General features: G+C 41.2%; 1 protein-coding gene across 1 annotated transcript; it reads left to right on the top strand.

Annotated features, from left to right (window-relative positions):
- The first annotated feature begins 74 nt into the window (after positions 1-74).
- On the top strand, positions 75-13,382 carry SRP9 (signal recognition particle 9). The gene is made up of 3 exons (XM_005289579.4): positions 75-454; positions 7,226-7,294; positions 11,471-13,382. Exons 1-3 carry the CDS (start codon positions 383-385, stop codon positions 11,588-11,590), a joined length of 261 nt encoding a protein of 86 aa, XP_005289636.1. The 5' UTR covers positions 75-382; the 3' UTR covers positions 11,591-13,382.
- Positions 13,383-13,459: the final 77 nt, after the last annotated feature.

The raw sequence follows: 13,459 nt of genomic DNA, 5'->3' as shown, positions 1-13,459 counted from the left end.
GTCCTGATTGGGCGGCGCAGTAGCCAATGAATGCGCTTGCCCCCTGCAGGCGGCAAGGCGGGAGGGGCTCTTTGGGAGGAGGAGGCTGCCCGGGTAGTTCTGTCCCGCCAGGCCTGCAAGTGGCGTTGTGACACGTGAGCCTAGAGCAGCGACTCTCCGCAAGCCGGATAGACCCGCCCCGTTCCCGCACTTCCGCTATCAGCGGAGGGGACCTCTCACTAATGCGCTTGGCGATTGGACAGTCTGTTCTTGCCACCCATTAGAGAGGCGCGATACAGAGCTTCGCTCCACCCTCCCGCGCCATCTTGCTGCGTGTGCGCTAGGGAGGGAGTGCTGAGTTGTGAGAGTGAGTCTGAGCCGGCCCGGAGGATCTGTTCCCGCCATGCCGCACTACCAGACCTGGGAGGAGTTCACCCGTGCCGCCGAAAAGCTCTACCTCGCCGACCCCATGAAGGTACAGAGGGCGGGTGCAGAGCGCCAAGGGGGTGGTCCCGGTCCCCGTTAGAGACCGGCTTGTGCGGGCGAGGCGCCTGCCTTGCGGGTCCTGGACGAGCGAGCTCCCCTAGAAGTGGCCGGAGGCTGGGCTGACTGGGAGCCCAGCGATTCTGGAGACACCGGTTCGGGTGACTGGGTGGGCGCCTCCCCCAGCCAGCCACTTGCTGTGTTCCCGAGCAGAGCCCGGGGTCTCCCAACAGAATTGTCTGCCGCTGGGAAGAGCCTGACTCGCCTCAGGTGGCGTGGCAGGAATAGCCAACACCCGGAGCGGCCTGGCACCCGTGTAGCGTCCATGAGACGTGAATCTGCCCGGGACGCTGATATGCCTCGAAGCCATCGATGCAGTCTGCTCTTTGCTCTTCATACTGGTTCTTCTGGTCTTACTTATTCCTCCAAACACACAAACTCTTAGGGCAGGTCTTCACTACGGGGTGGGGTCGATTTAAGATACGCAAATTCGACCTATCGGAGCCGACTTACCCCGCTGTGAGGACAGCGGCAAAATTGACCTCCGCGGCTCCCCGTCGACGGCGCTTACTCCGCTGGTGGAGTAAGAGCGTCGATTCAGGGATCGATTGTCGTGTCCCGATGAGACGTGATAATTTGATCCCCGAGAGATCGATTTCTACCCGCCGATTCAGGCGGATAGCGTAGACCTAGCCTTAAAGCCCTAGATCTGGTGTGTCCGCCTCTCTCCTACTCTGAGGTGAGGCTGGATTGGTTCTTCCAATATTGGAGTCGCCGGTCTTGCTTCTGTTGCGCGCAAAGCTTCATAACAATGACTTGCCCCTATCTCACTATCTGGAAGGTTTTTTTGTTTCATAATAGTCTTAATGCGCTTGTCTTAGTTTTACTCCATTACTTCTAATTATACTACCTTAGACTTAACACTGAGAAGGGAGAAATTATTTGTACTTTCAAATACTCTTGAATGGTTATCATGAGCCACCTTACACCCATATCCTTTAATGGGGCTGTTCATAGGCAGACCTCATTGACTAAAGTGGGGCTCCATGTCGGCCCAATGGGCTGCCTATATGGAGAATATGGGCATTTATGATCACTCAGTCAAGCTGTATATATTTAGCTCTTAGTCTTTCAATATTGTGACATATATCCTAATATTCAGAGAATTTTATCTTAAAGCAAAATCTAATTTTGTAACAAACTGTTAAATGAAATGGTAAAGAATTATTTATTAACTAAAACTTACTCTACTAAACCTTTTTATTGTAGCAACACATCATTTAATCCATCTGATGCCAAAATGGGTCATATAGCACGCTTGGCCCTCTTAAATGTTGTAGCTGTAGTCATATTTGATGTTTTGGTAACTGGTCTGACAGCGGTATTTGAACATAGCATATTCAGGATCAGTGCCACACTATTTATATGTTAAAGCTTTAAATACAGAATGTATGTATTGTTTTTGTTAGAAGCTTTGGTGAATTTCAATATGACAGCTCCATCTTTTGGCCCGTTTGTTCCTTCACAGTAATGCAGAGGATGCCATTATTGTGTGCAGTATAACTCAAGTTATGCAACTTCTTCAGGAAAATGAAGTGACTTCAGGAAGGATACTACACTTGACCAGAGCTCAAAACTCAACAGTTTCCTAGTCAGCACCTGCTGTTAGAATAGTGTGGGTCTCCCAAAAGTAATTATTGGAATAATTCCTTCTAGTGATATATTGCTCACTACACCTTGAGCAGGGTTGAGAATCTTTCTCTAATTCTTGAAAAGAGAAATTAATGTTGAGATCCAATATCTCTGTATATCTGCTTTTTTGCATTTTAAATCTGGCATTCATACTTCAAAAAGGAAATGGTTACATTACATTTCTTGCTATTGCCTTCTAGGAATAGGATGTTTTTTATTTTCTTGAGATAAGGTTGATATTATTGCAATAAAGTAGCAAAGTTTTTTTTAATAGCAGCTGTTGTATAGGCAAGTCCTGTGCAATACTATAACCAGTTCAATAGCTCCATTTTCCATTGAAGTAATGTTCATTTTTAGATTGGCTGCATTACATCAAATCCAATCCATTTCATTGTCTGTCACATGACAATGACACTGCACTAGCCTCAAATGGAGTTTTGAATGGGTGATTGTGGAGCAGAGTGGAATCTATGTACGGTTACTACTGTTTGTTTATAGGGAAAGTGTTTCTCCATTTGGGTTACATGGAAATCTTAGTGGGAATGTCCACCTACAGTGACACCATAACTGACTAAATGCAGCATTAACCATTTAAACATTGATTCACCATGTCAGTCTGACCAGAATTTGGCTGGTGACTGTTATGTTTGATCTAGTGTGCCCCAAGAAGGGAGGCAAAGTGTGCAGTGCTTTTTCTGCCATTGCCCTTGTACTTGCTAATTTAGAACTTGGAAAAATTTACTTGAAACCTGTGAGCCAGAGTGAACAATACATATGCTGCCTTGCTCCTGTAGCTGTGGCCTCCAAAGCCACAAACCCTGATGTGTATATTACAACTTGTTAAATATATGTTGCAAATTTAAATGTAAATGCCCTTGCTTTTGTCATACTTTGACATCATTCCAAGCTTTTTTCCTTGTTGTTCCTTTTATTGTTTGTCGTTTTTGCTCTTCCTGATCTTTTCCTATATTGTGTTCTCCCTTCCCCATATTTTCTCCCTTCTTCTGTCACATCTTTCTCTTTCCTTGTATATACATGCACCACAGTACTCTTCCACTCATCCAAACAATACATTTGTCCCTATCCCTAAACACCTGGATTATAATTTTGCTGGACACTAGTCTGGAGGACTAAAGCCTAGTTATACCCTGGTGACAATGAGGTCGGGGAGGAAAAGAGTTACTGTCCAGAAACAGTGCTCAAGTGAAACTAAATTCCAGCACTACTACTCCTCTCTTCTCCTCAGCCCAGCAGGAGTTCAATAAATCTACTACACCCCCCTCTATGGCCAAACCTGTTTGGGTTGCTGGAAAGGCGCATTCTTCTGAGGCCTTTTCCTCTGCACTCGCATCCCCTCCAGAGCTGTGTTTCACTGTGAAAGTGGGTAGGGTCCGTCCTACTCTACCCCTTCCTCAAGCTCTTTGCTTATGTAGTGGAGGCATTATCTCTATCTTGCCTGTTTCCTCAGTTTTTTAGCTCCCAGGGGCAGGTCAGCCCCCACTTTGCTTCTTGTCAAGTTTCTGCTTGACTACTCCCCCAGTGTCTGCCTCTGCTCAGCTTTGCTGAGCTACAGCAGTATGAAATTGACCTGATACTTGTCAGTTTAACTGTTTCCCAAAGAGTTCTGAATAGGAATTGCAAAGGTGGTCAGTCTTAGCTTTCCCAAGGCAGCAGAGTGAAACTAGGAGCAACATGAGGGGTATTGGAACTATTCTCTGCAGACATAGGAAAATAGCATTGCATTGTCTTACGTTTAGTTATAATTTGGAAGGTTATCTAGAACTATAAGAACTAGAAATATAATTCTTTTAAATTCTGTGGAAGTTGATGGCACTTGCCAGGAAAGCTTCCTACTTGTTATGGATGAGTGGATTTTTCAAGGTCTATGCTAATATTCTTTGGGGGGTGGTACAATGGCAGGGAGGAAAGAAAGGAGTTAAAAAAAAATCTTTTATGCTAATTGGTAACTGATACATTAAAGCATAATTCTTTTCAGTAAGCAGGCATTTAAGATTTGATTCGGCAAATGCTGAAAGTGGTTTGTGGGAAACATTTCAAAAGTTATTATAGTGACCTATGTATGCAAAGAGATGGCAACTTATTTAAATGTGTTGTGCATTTGCTTACTTGGCAGTATGGCTGTGTTGTAAAATAAGAATTCAGTCCGATGGAGAATATGTTTGAAGGTTGGCTGGGATTAAATATTTTTGTCTTGTGGGTATACTAAGGCCCGTATAGCTCCAGTTTTAGATTCCTTCTCTTGAAAAGAAAAGGAGGATAGTAATTGCTAGGTTCCATTATATGCAAACGTCGTCTTGCATAATATTGCATACTGGGTTAAACCTGTTTAAAGGATATCTTCATAAACAAGAAACTAACTGCTTTGGGTACTTGGATTTTACCCTTATTTTCCAAAATTTCTTCAGGAAATATCTTGTGCCAGAACAAATGATTATCTGGTTTTTAAGATTATTTCAATGTTGATAGTCAGGATTTACAAAACTTACTGGACACCTACCGGCCAGAGGCTGATGTGGAAGCTCATGGTGGAGGAGAGCCAGTGAGGTCCTGGTAAAAATCTGTTTATACTAGTACTTGTGTAGGAGAGCGTGCTGGGGTTCTTCTGAGATGCTGTTCCTGAACCTTGCTCAGGAGTCTCTGTCACTCACTAGTAAGTTTCTGATAAGTTTATTTGCAACTACCTTCCTACCCACTCAGCTGTCCTTTTGGCTTCTGGAAAGAAGCAGTTATCTTCTCCCATATATCCCAGAACCACCTGACTTCTGCAAGGATGAGGAGTTTTTTCACTGCTTTGCTATGTGGGGGGTGTCCTCCTTTGGCTGTTCTAATAATCTCTGCCATTCTGTCCCTCCATCTCATCTAAGTAATCACATGGAACACATCACTGTAGTATCAGAGTGCCTCAAAAGTATTTAGAAATTAAAAATAGGAACGTAGCTGTCATAGTTGAGGGAGAGGCAATCTCTTGAGTAACTAAGGCCAGTCCTGTGAGGAGGAACTAAGACAACGGGGACTTCGAGCTGCTTTTTGTATTTAATGGGGTGCCATTGCAGAGAATGAAGCACCAGGGTTGCATGTTAATAATGACGAGATTGCTGTGTCCTGTACCATTTGGAAGTTTTTCAGGGTGTATATGGCTTCATTTCTAGAAATGAGTTGAAATCAAACTTGAAGGTCACAAGTGCATGGATCACCATGGCCAGTTCTGCATTCAGTAGGATGGACTACAGTCTTCTGGCCAGATGTAGATGGAAGTGGACTTCTTTTGTCAAAATGGTTTTGGGGTATTGAATACATTGAGGAATCCAAAAGGATCCAAGGCTGCAGACAGACTTAATCAGAGGGCAGATGCCCTCAATAGCTGGAGATATCATAGAGAAGGCAATTTCTTCAAAGTGCTTCCCTCTTTTCCAAGAAGCAGCAGGGTGAAATTGAGAATTCTTTCTGGTTTCATTGCTGTCTATAGGGTTCTGATTTTAGCAGATTTGAAACAGATAGCCTTATCAGTTTCTGCTCAAGAAAACTATTAACAGCAGAGGCATTGGAATAATCTGCCCACAGACTCTCAAACTCAAATAACTTCATTGGTTGGTATTTGAAAGGATTTCTTTACCACAGTGGCTAAAACCTTTTTAATATTAAGGTTTAGATACTGCAGAAATTAATAGCATAATGGTGAGCTGACCCCTTCCACATTTACCACAGCCAGTAGCAAAAGTGAATTTTTCAAGTCATTCCAATGTGAAAATCGCTCTGAAAAGTTGAGTGGAACATTTTAAGTTAAGCATAGATTTCTTTAGTATATGTCCCCACTAACATGGCAGTGGGGAGAGAAGGGATGTCTCAACAGTTTTAATTGGTCTCCTATAAAATTATTTCCCCTTTATGAAGTCCTCCTTGTTCCTTGAAGATATCACTAAATGTATTACAGATGCCATGGATTATTTGGCTTGCAACAAGGACCATTTGATCTTAAAACTGTTGTAGAAAGTAGTTGACCATACCAGTTTCTTATTACACTACCTATCTAGTCTTCTTGACCTCAGGCCTCTTGGAGACCTCAGAGTGGGGGAGCCTGGCAGCTTTCCTTGTATGTTAGTGACAATGTTTGAGACAAATCCTGACTTAGGGCAAAAAATTCTTCTTAAGTATGTGATGATCTTAGCATTTCTGGTCCCTTTTCTGAGCCAGTCCCATAATGATCTCCATCCCACAAACCAAATGGGTAACTGGGTAATTCCCAGTTGTAATTAATCCTTCACCCATCCTACCTATATCTCTTGGGGAATGTCTGCACAGCAAAAAAACAAAACAAACCCAACCCTGTGGCTAGCCTGTGCCAGCTGGCTCGAGCTACAGGGCTGTTTCCTTGTTGTGTAGGCTTCTGGGCTTGGGCTGGAGCCTGGGCTCTAGGATCCTGCGGGATGGGATCGTCCTGTAGCTCAGAAGTCTACACAGCAATGAAACAGCCTGAGCTGGCTGGCACAGACTAGCCACAGATTTTTCTTTGCTGTGTAGATGTATCCTTGGTATCAAACTTGTAACATTCCTTTCCCCCATAGCCTCTCTTATGCCAGACCCAAAGCAATCCCTGACTCCATGTTGAACACCTAAAAAATTATTCCCCCCCCCTCCCCCCAGTCTGATTTGGCTATAACCATGCGGATATTCTAACCATAGAACCTCAGTTATGAACACCAAAGTTATGAACTAACCCCTCAACCATGCAAATAAAAAGCAAGTACAGTACTGTGTTAAACATAATCTACGGGGAAAAAAAGGGGGGGGGGAGAAGCAGCAGGTGAGGAAACCCCACTTTTTGTTGAAATGAAAACTTTCCTGAGCATTGAGGAATCAAACAGTAAACATTTTGGTAATGCGTGGGTGCTAAGTGAAATGGATCATGAATTGACAAGTAGTTTCCTTGACCAAACTGAATGAAATGTAAAATAACACTTTTTTAAATATTAAGTTGGTCTATGCTAGAAAATCTTTGTGTGATGTGAAAACCTTGTCTATCAGTGATTCCTAAAATGTTTTCTCATTTCAGGTGCGTGTGGTTCTTAAATACCGACACTGTGATGGGAATCTGTGTATCAAAGTAACAGATGATGTAGTGGTAAGTAAAGAATGTTGACTGTAGAGCTTGATTCTGCAAGCTTGCATTTTAAGCCAGTCTATCATTTAATTTGATTGAGAGTAAAAATTGCTATTGAGAACTTCATATACAGATGGTTCTGTAAGCTAACTTTCTCAAACCACCAAGCTTCTTGTACTCCGAGTGTGTGTTTGAGAGCTTCTGATGCTAGCTTGGTACCCCATTCTGCACCCATTGAGTCTAAGACAAAGTTCCTAATGATTTCAAGGGGCATAGGATTGGGCCCTTATTTAACTTTAAGGGAACTTACTGGGTTTCTTTTGAGGGATATAACTGAAAATGCTGCTATTCTTATTTTGCTTGTATAAAAGTATTGCAGTTAAAGGTAACTCCTTTCTTTGTTTTTTCTTATTACCACACAAACTAAAGAACCGCTACCAGAGAGAGGGGAAATGAATAAGGTTAGGTCTACACTAGAAAAGGTTTGCTGGTATAGCTATTCTGGCAAACCCTCATACAGCTTAAACCACCATAAAAGGGCTTTTGGCAGTATAACTTACACTGGTTTGTGTAAAATAAGCTCTACTGGCAAAAGCGCTTTTATGGTGTTATAACTCCATCTGCACTAGGGGTTTTGCCAGCATAGAAATGTTGTCCACCCCTCCAAAAAAGAAGACCCCACACCCCTTCCGGATGTTATATTGGCAAACATTTCTAGTATTGAACTGTCCTGAAAGTCTAAAACTTTTAAATATTTAATGTACACGTTTGTTTGTTGGCATAAAATGTAAATAGGGTAGACTTTCAGAGGAGTATGTTTATAATACAATAAAAAAACCTCACAGAAGTAAGGAAAAGACAAACTTCAAACAGCAAACAAACACAAAATTCTAGACATGGAGGCTTTCGCCCAACACCCCCCAACCCCACCCCCAGAAGCTTGGAGAAATTATCTAGGTATCTGGCTACTCCACTTTTCATAGGGGTCTCCATGAATGCAGTATTGCCAACTCTCATAATTTTATCATGACTCTTGTGATTTCTTTGGGTGTTTTAACTTGTCTGAAAACATAATGAAAGGCTGCCAACTCACAAAATTTCCCTTACTCAAAGTGGCCCCATCTCCTGCTACTGTCAGTGGGGCTGAAGCTAGCAAGATAGACAGTAGGGAAATGGCAGCCCAACTGCATGTGGAAAAGCTGCTGTTAATAAAGCTGGCTGCCACTTCTCACTGTTTTCAGTTAAACTACAGCTATGCCTACAGGTAAAATGGCTGTCACTCTGGTTTAGGGGCTAGACAGGACACAGGGATTGAGGAGCAGCAGACACACTAAAAGGTGGATGGAAAGGATTGAGGGGCAGTAGGAGCTGAACTCAAGAGTTGCAGGGGATATTATGGAGGTCTGGAGCAATGGGAGGCAGGGGAGAAGTTGGGGGTAGGAAGTGTTGTCCAGCCTTAGGCTGCTCTCTAAGGAGGGGTCAATAGTTCTTTCAAATTTAAGCCTACTTCTGTTACCCGAATGTCCTGTATAACCCCAATATATCGGACTGAATTCAAAAGTTGATGTTAGAACCTGCATCTTTTATGACCATACCGTATGACCAGCTATATGTTCAGTGGCATCTCTTGGGAGTATTTCTCACATTTTTGTAACCTTTCCTCCCCTGAATTAGAATACAGCAGGTTTTTTTTTAAAAGGCTTTAGTATTTAGTGTCTCCTCTAGCTGACTTCTGTCCAAACACACTGGAGGGATGTTTAGGAAAGGAAGGGTAGGAGCAAGAGGAAAGGGCAACACACAGAACAATAAAGAAGGGAGAACACGACATGTGTAACAGTCCAATAGTACATATTGCTAGTAGTTTGCCTTTTAAGATACTGTTTCTTCAGGGATGAGGCAAACTAAATCCACCTAGTCTGTTCAGATTCTTCCTAGAAGAGTTGGTCCATGTCAGAGTCCAGACTGTGGAGGAGAAATAGTCAGGCATCTGTGGATGGCTAATTACAATACAAGGGATGGGCTCTGAAGGCCAGAGGGATGTTGAATTAGGGGAATTGTTAATTGAAAAGACAGATTTGTTGGGAGAAATCCCACAAAATAGGGAATTTGGGGTAAGTGGAATCCTGAGCTTACATGCATTTAAAACAGCCCCTTTTTACGCTCATCTGCTTGTGTCACCAAGTCAGTGTAGTCAACTTTACTGACAAAAGCAAGTTTTACTGTTGGCTCTGCGGAGGCAGTATACCTGTGGAAAGACTGAGCTAGGTTCTGTACTGCATGCCTCAGTTTAAAGAAGTTTTAATGTGAACTTAATGTGGGCAAAGCTGCTGTATTGACAGCCCTGGAGACTGAAGCTTTCTATTTTTATTCCTTTGCTAAATCAATCTGGACAGCTGGGTTGTTGCTGTATTCATGCTATACAGGCAGAGGGAACTAATCATTCTTGACAGAAATGTTGGCTGTATTCCAAGTCACCTGCTGTTTCAGCTGGTATCCCCAAATCCATGAGCTGCCTCTTAGGCAAACAAAAGCATTTGAGGCCTCCAGCTGCAGTAAATTTAAAATTCCAGTTTGCCATGTATCAGTACCAGTGTCTAGTATGTAATCATGATGATCAGACAGTGGCGTCCTACTTCTGTCCTTAATGTGCAATGGGGAGGGAAAACCTCACATGAAGAGAACTTCTCCTTATCTTGATCAACAAAGTGGTTCTCTGATCCTTCAAGACTTTTCAGGAGGTATTTCCCTATAGAGCATAGAGACAATGGACTAATTCCAAAGACACACAATCTTGACTTTTATTCACTTCTAAGCAATGCTTAATCTAGCACTGCTAGTGACAAAATAAGTATATCCCTAATATTATGAAGATCTAAGCTGGGGAAACCCAAGGAGAGAATAATTTCAGGTTCAAAAAATCTGCTTTGGTGATTACAGAATACAACAGGAAAGAATCTGTTTAATGTGTTACCACAATAATTTCTTCCATCACAGGGCAGCTTTTGGCCTGCTGCTGAGATTGTTTGTTTGTTTTATTGAGAACTCCTCTCATTATGAAAAGAGACCTTAGCCTTTGCAGGAAAATTTAGGCAAAAGAGAATCCATATAAACCACTTTTAGTTTTAAAATACACCATTTCTCTGTATCAAACCTCAGTCTTTTGTATCCTGCTTAAATTTTTCATTGAACAATTACTGTAGTTCAAGGGTTTTTGTGCTAACCAACTGGTCTGTGGTTCTTTGTAGAAGATACTTGAAAGCACAGTAGTGCTTGTGTAATTGTAAGACAAGTTACTGAGAGAAGAAAGCTCGTTAAACTTTATCTGACCGCTAGAATATTCACACTTCAAATAGAATGTAAACCTGTATAGCACACTGCTAAAGGGGAAAGCCAAAACTATTAATCTGAGTTTTGAGTGGATGTAAACATTATCCAGAATCAAAGGGGTAGTCCTGTGGCACCTTATAGACTAACAGACGTATTGGAGCATGAGCTTTTGTGGGTGAATACCCACTTCTTCGGATGCATGTATCACCCACGAAAGCTCATGCTCCAATACGTCTGTTAGTCTATAAGGTGCCACAGGACTCTTTGCTTTTATTATCCAGAATGTTACACATGGTGCTCTAAGGAATGTCAATATTAAAAATGTTTAGTAGGCATATATTAATTTATTCCAGATTGTTTTCTTTTAGTGTTACACAGATTATAACTTTAGAATTTTATCTGTATGCAACACTGAATACAATGTACTGTATTCAATGCTAGCCTTATGGCACCCAAAATTTTGCAAGTTACAATGAGGCTTTATAACAATGGAGTTCTAAGTGCAAACTGTATGCTCGGTAACTTTCCAAACAGAAAGCAGTCCCTGGCATTAGAGTTTGCAGTGTTAACACAAACACATTATATGGGGGACCCAAAGGAAAATTGATTGATTTTATTTTTTATATATAATATAAAAAAATAATTGAGTAAATTGTTGTAATAGGAGTTGGAAGTTTAAGCGTAGCTTTATATTGCCTTTTCAAGTCTGGGACACAGTACAGATGGCACTGATCAGAGTCCTTGAAGTCTTTCACTTTATAGTGTAAGCTTTCTGGTGTCAGAAATATGTGAAATTAATATTGAAACTATAAATCACAGATTTAAATAGCTTGAAATAAAACCTGACATTCAGTAACTTTCTTTTGACAGTGTCTGCTATACAGAACAGACCAGGCTCAAGATGTAAAGAAGATTGAGAAATTCCACAGTCAGCTAATGCGACTCATGGTAGCTAAGGAATCCCGCAGTGCTGCCATGGAAACAGACTGAATTGCTGAAAATAAAATGAAAGCTCCAGTCATATTTCATGGGAAGAAAATATCACTTGGATTTGAGCAAACATTGGGACAGGAGAGGTTTTATGTAACGAAGTGGACTATGAAAAGTCTGAAGCATTTTTCCCCCCACCCTAGACGCCACTTCAGATAACTAGGAAAATAAATGCTTTCAGTTGAAAGCCTCTATTTATTTTTGAAAATTAAGCAAGAAAAATATATCCTCCATGGAAAACATTCTTACAAGTCTTGCTTAACATACTTTAACCTGTAAATATTTTCTTTTGTAAATCTACAGTCCTCTAATTTGAAAGTGAAAGGAAACAAGTGTATCCTTCTGGAAAGTGAGAGCATGTCTTCATGTAGATTAAATTGATCTTATTTGCATTCATATACCTGTGCTGGTGTATTTTCACAAATGAGAATATATATTAATCTGACCAACTAATACTATAACACTAAAACTGGATCTAATAACCCTATATATCTGACATGTTATAACAGAATTTAGAAATAGAACAGACATCTTCTAAATTAAAATTGCCAAAAATTGTGTGTAATACTGTGCAACTGGCAAATTATTCTGTAAAAGGTTTTTAGCTTTTAATATTATGGCCACAAGCTGTATAACACTTCTAAAAGCCTGTGCATAATAGTTCCACAGAACATGTTCTAGATTGCTGGTTCAAATACAAAGTTGTCCTTGATCAGGTCATCACCATCTGAAAACTGTTCAGTAGCCTATGTGAATTTGGAAGGTCCCAATCCAGTTATCAGGCAGTGTTCATATAAAAAGAATCAAGGTCCTATTTAGAAGTAATTGGCAGAGAGGCTGAACTTCCCTCTGGCTGGTAGAGGTTTGACTTCCAGGGCAGAGTTGAGGCATGCTAGAAAGGGCACTGGGGAAGCTTGCACATGTAATGCCCAGGGTGTGACCTGTTCTGTGGATAAATTATTTCAGTGTCCAAGTCTTAGTAACTTGCCAATGTTACATTCACTTTACTTTTTTTTTTTTTTAAATTAGACTGTAACAACTTGCATTCACAAATGCTAACATGTTTACCAAACTTGTACCTTAAACATCAAAGCAAAAGAATGTAGTCCAGTGGTTCTCAAACTTTTGTACTGGTGACCCCTTTCACATAGCAACCCTCTGAGTGCGACCCACCCCCAATAAATCAAAAACACTTTTAAATATATTTAACACCATTATAAATGCTGGAGGCAAAGCAGGGTTTGGGGTGGAGGCTGACAACTCGCGACCCCCTGAGGGGTCCCGACCCACAGTTTGAGAACCCCTGATGTAGCCATTCTTGACACGCATGTGGCTTAGGAAGCAATGCTTCTTATTGCTACCTTTGTTTAATGGTAGAAGACTTTGTTTACTCTTCTCTTGAAGGATTCCTGCTTGAAGACCCAAATGTTGGAGTTGGACACTTGCTTTGAATAGATACCGTATACTGTTGTGAACCGAACTCCATTTTGTTAAATGCCAAGCTGACTTCCTGTATGTAACCATGCTACTGCTGTAACTGAGTTTTCTCCTGTGCTAATATTTTGGCCAACTCCAAACCTTTAAAAGAAAAGAGCCTCGCAAACTGAGTGTAAATGCTGTACTTAAATACTAGTTATCTACTGTATATTTTTTTTTAATAGAAACAATTGGGTTCTCAAACTTAACTGGTAATGCTGCTACTTAGAAGAAATTGAATTCCCAGTTTTTTGCCAAAGGTTTCATAAATACCCACAAAATTAGTTTATTCCATTAAATTATTCTTTCAGTAGAATATATGTTGCATATTATTGGAAGATATTTTAGCATGGTGAACTGCCGTTTGCCATGTTGAGTTCTGGCCTGTAAGGT

The sequence above is a fragment of the Chrysemys picta genome, chromosome 3 (assembly GCF_011386835.1).
Source record: "Chrysemys picta bellii isolate R12L10 chromosome 3, ASM1138683v2, whole genome shotgun sequence".
Lineage (NCBI taxonomy): Eukaryota > Metazoa > Chordata > Testudines > Emydidae > Chrysemys > Chrysemys picta.
This window is presented reverse-complemented; position numbering and strand designations above follow the sequence as displayed.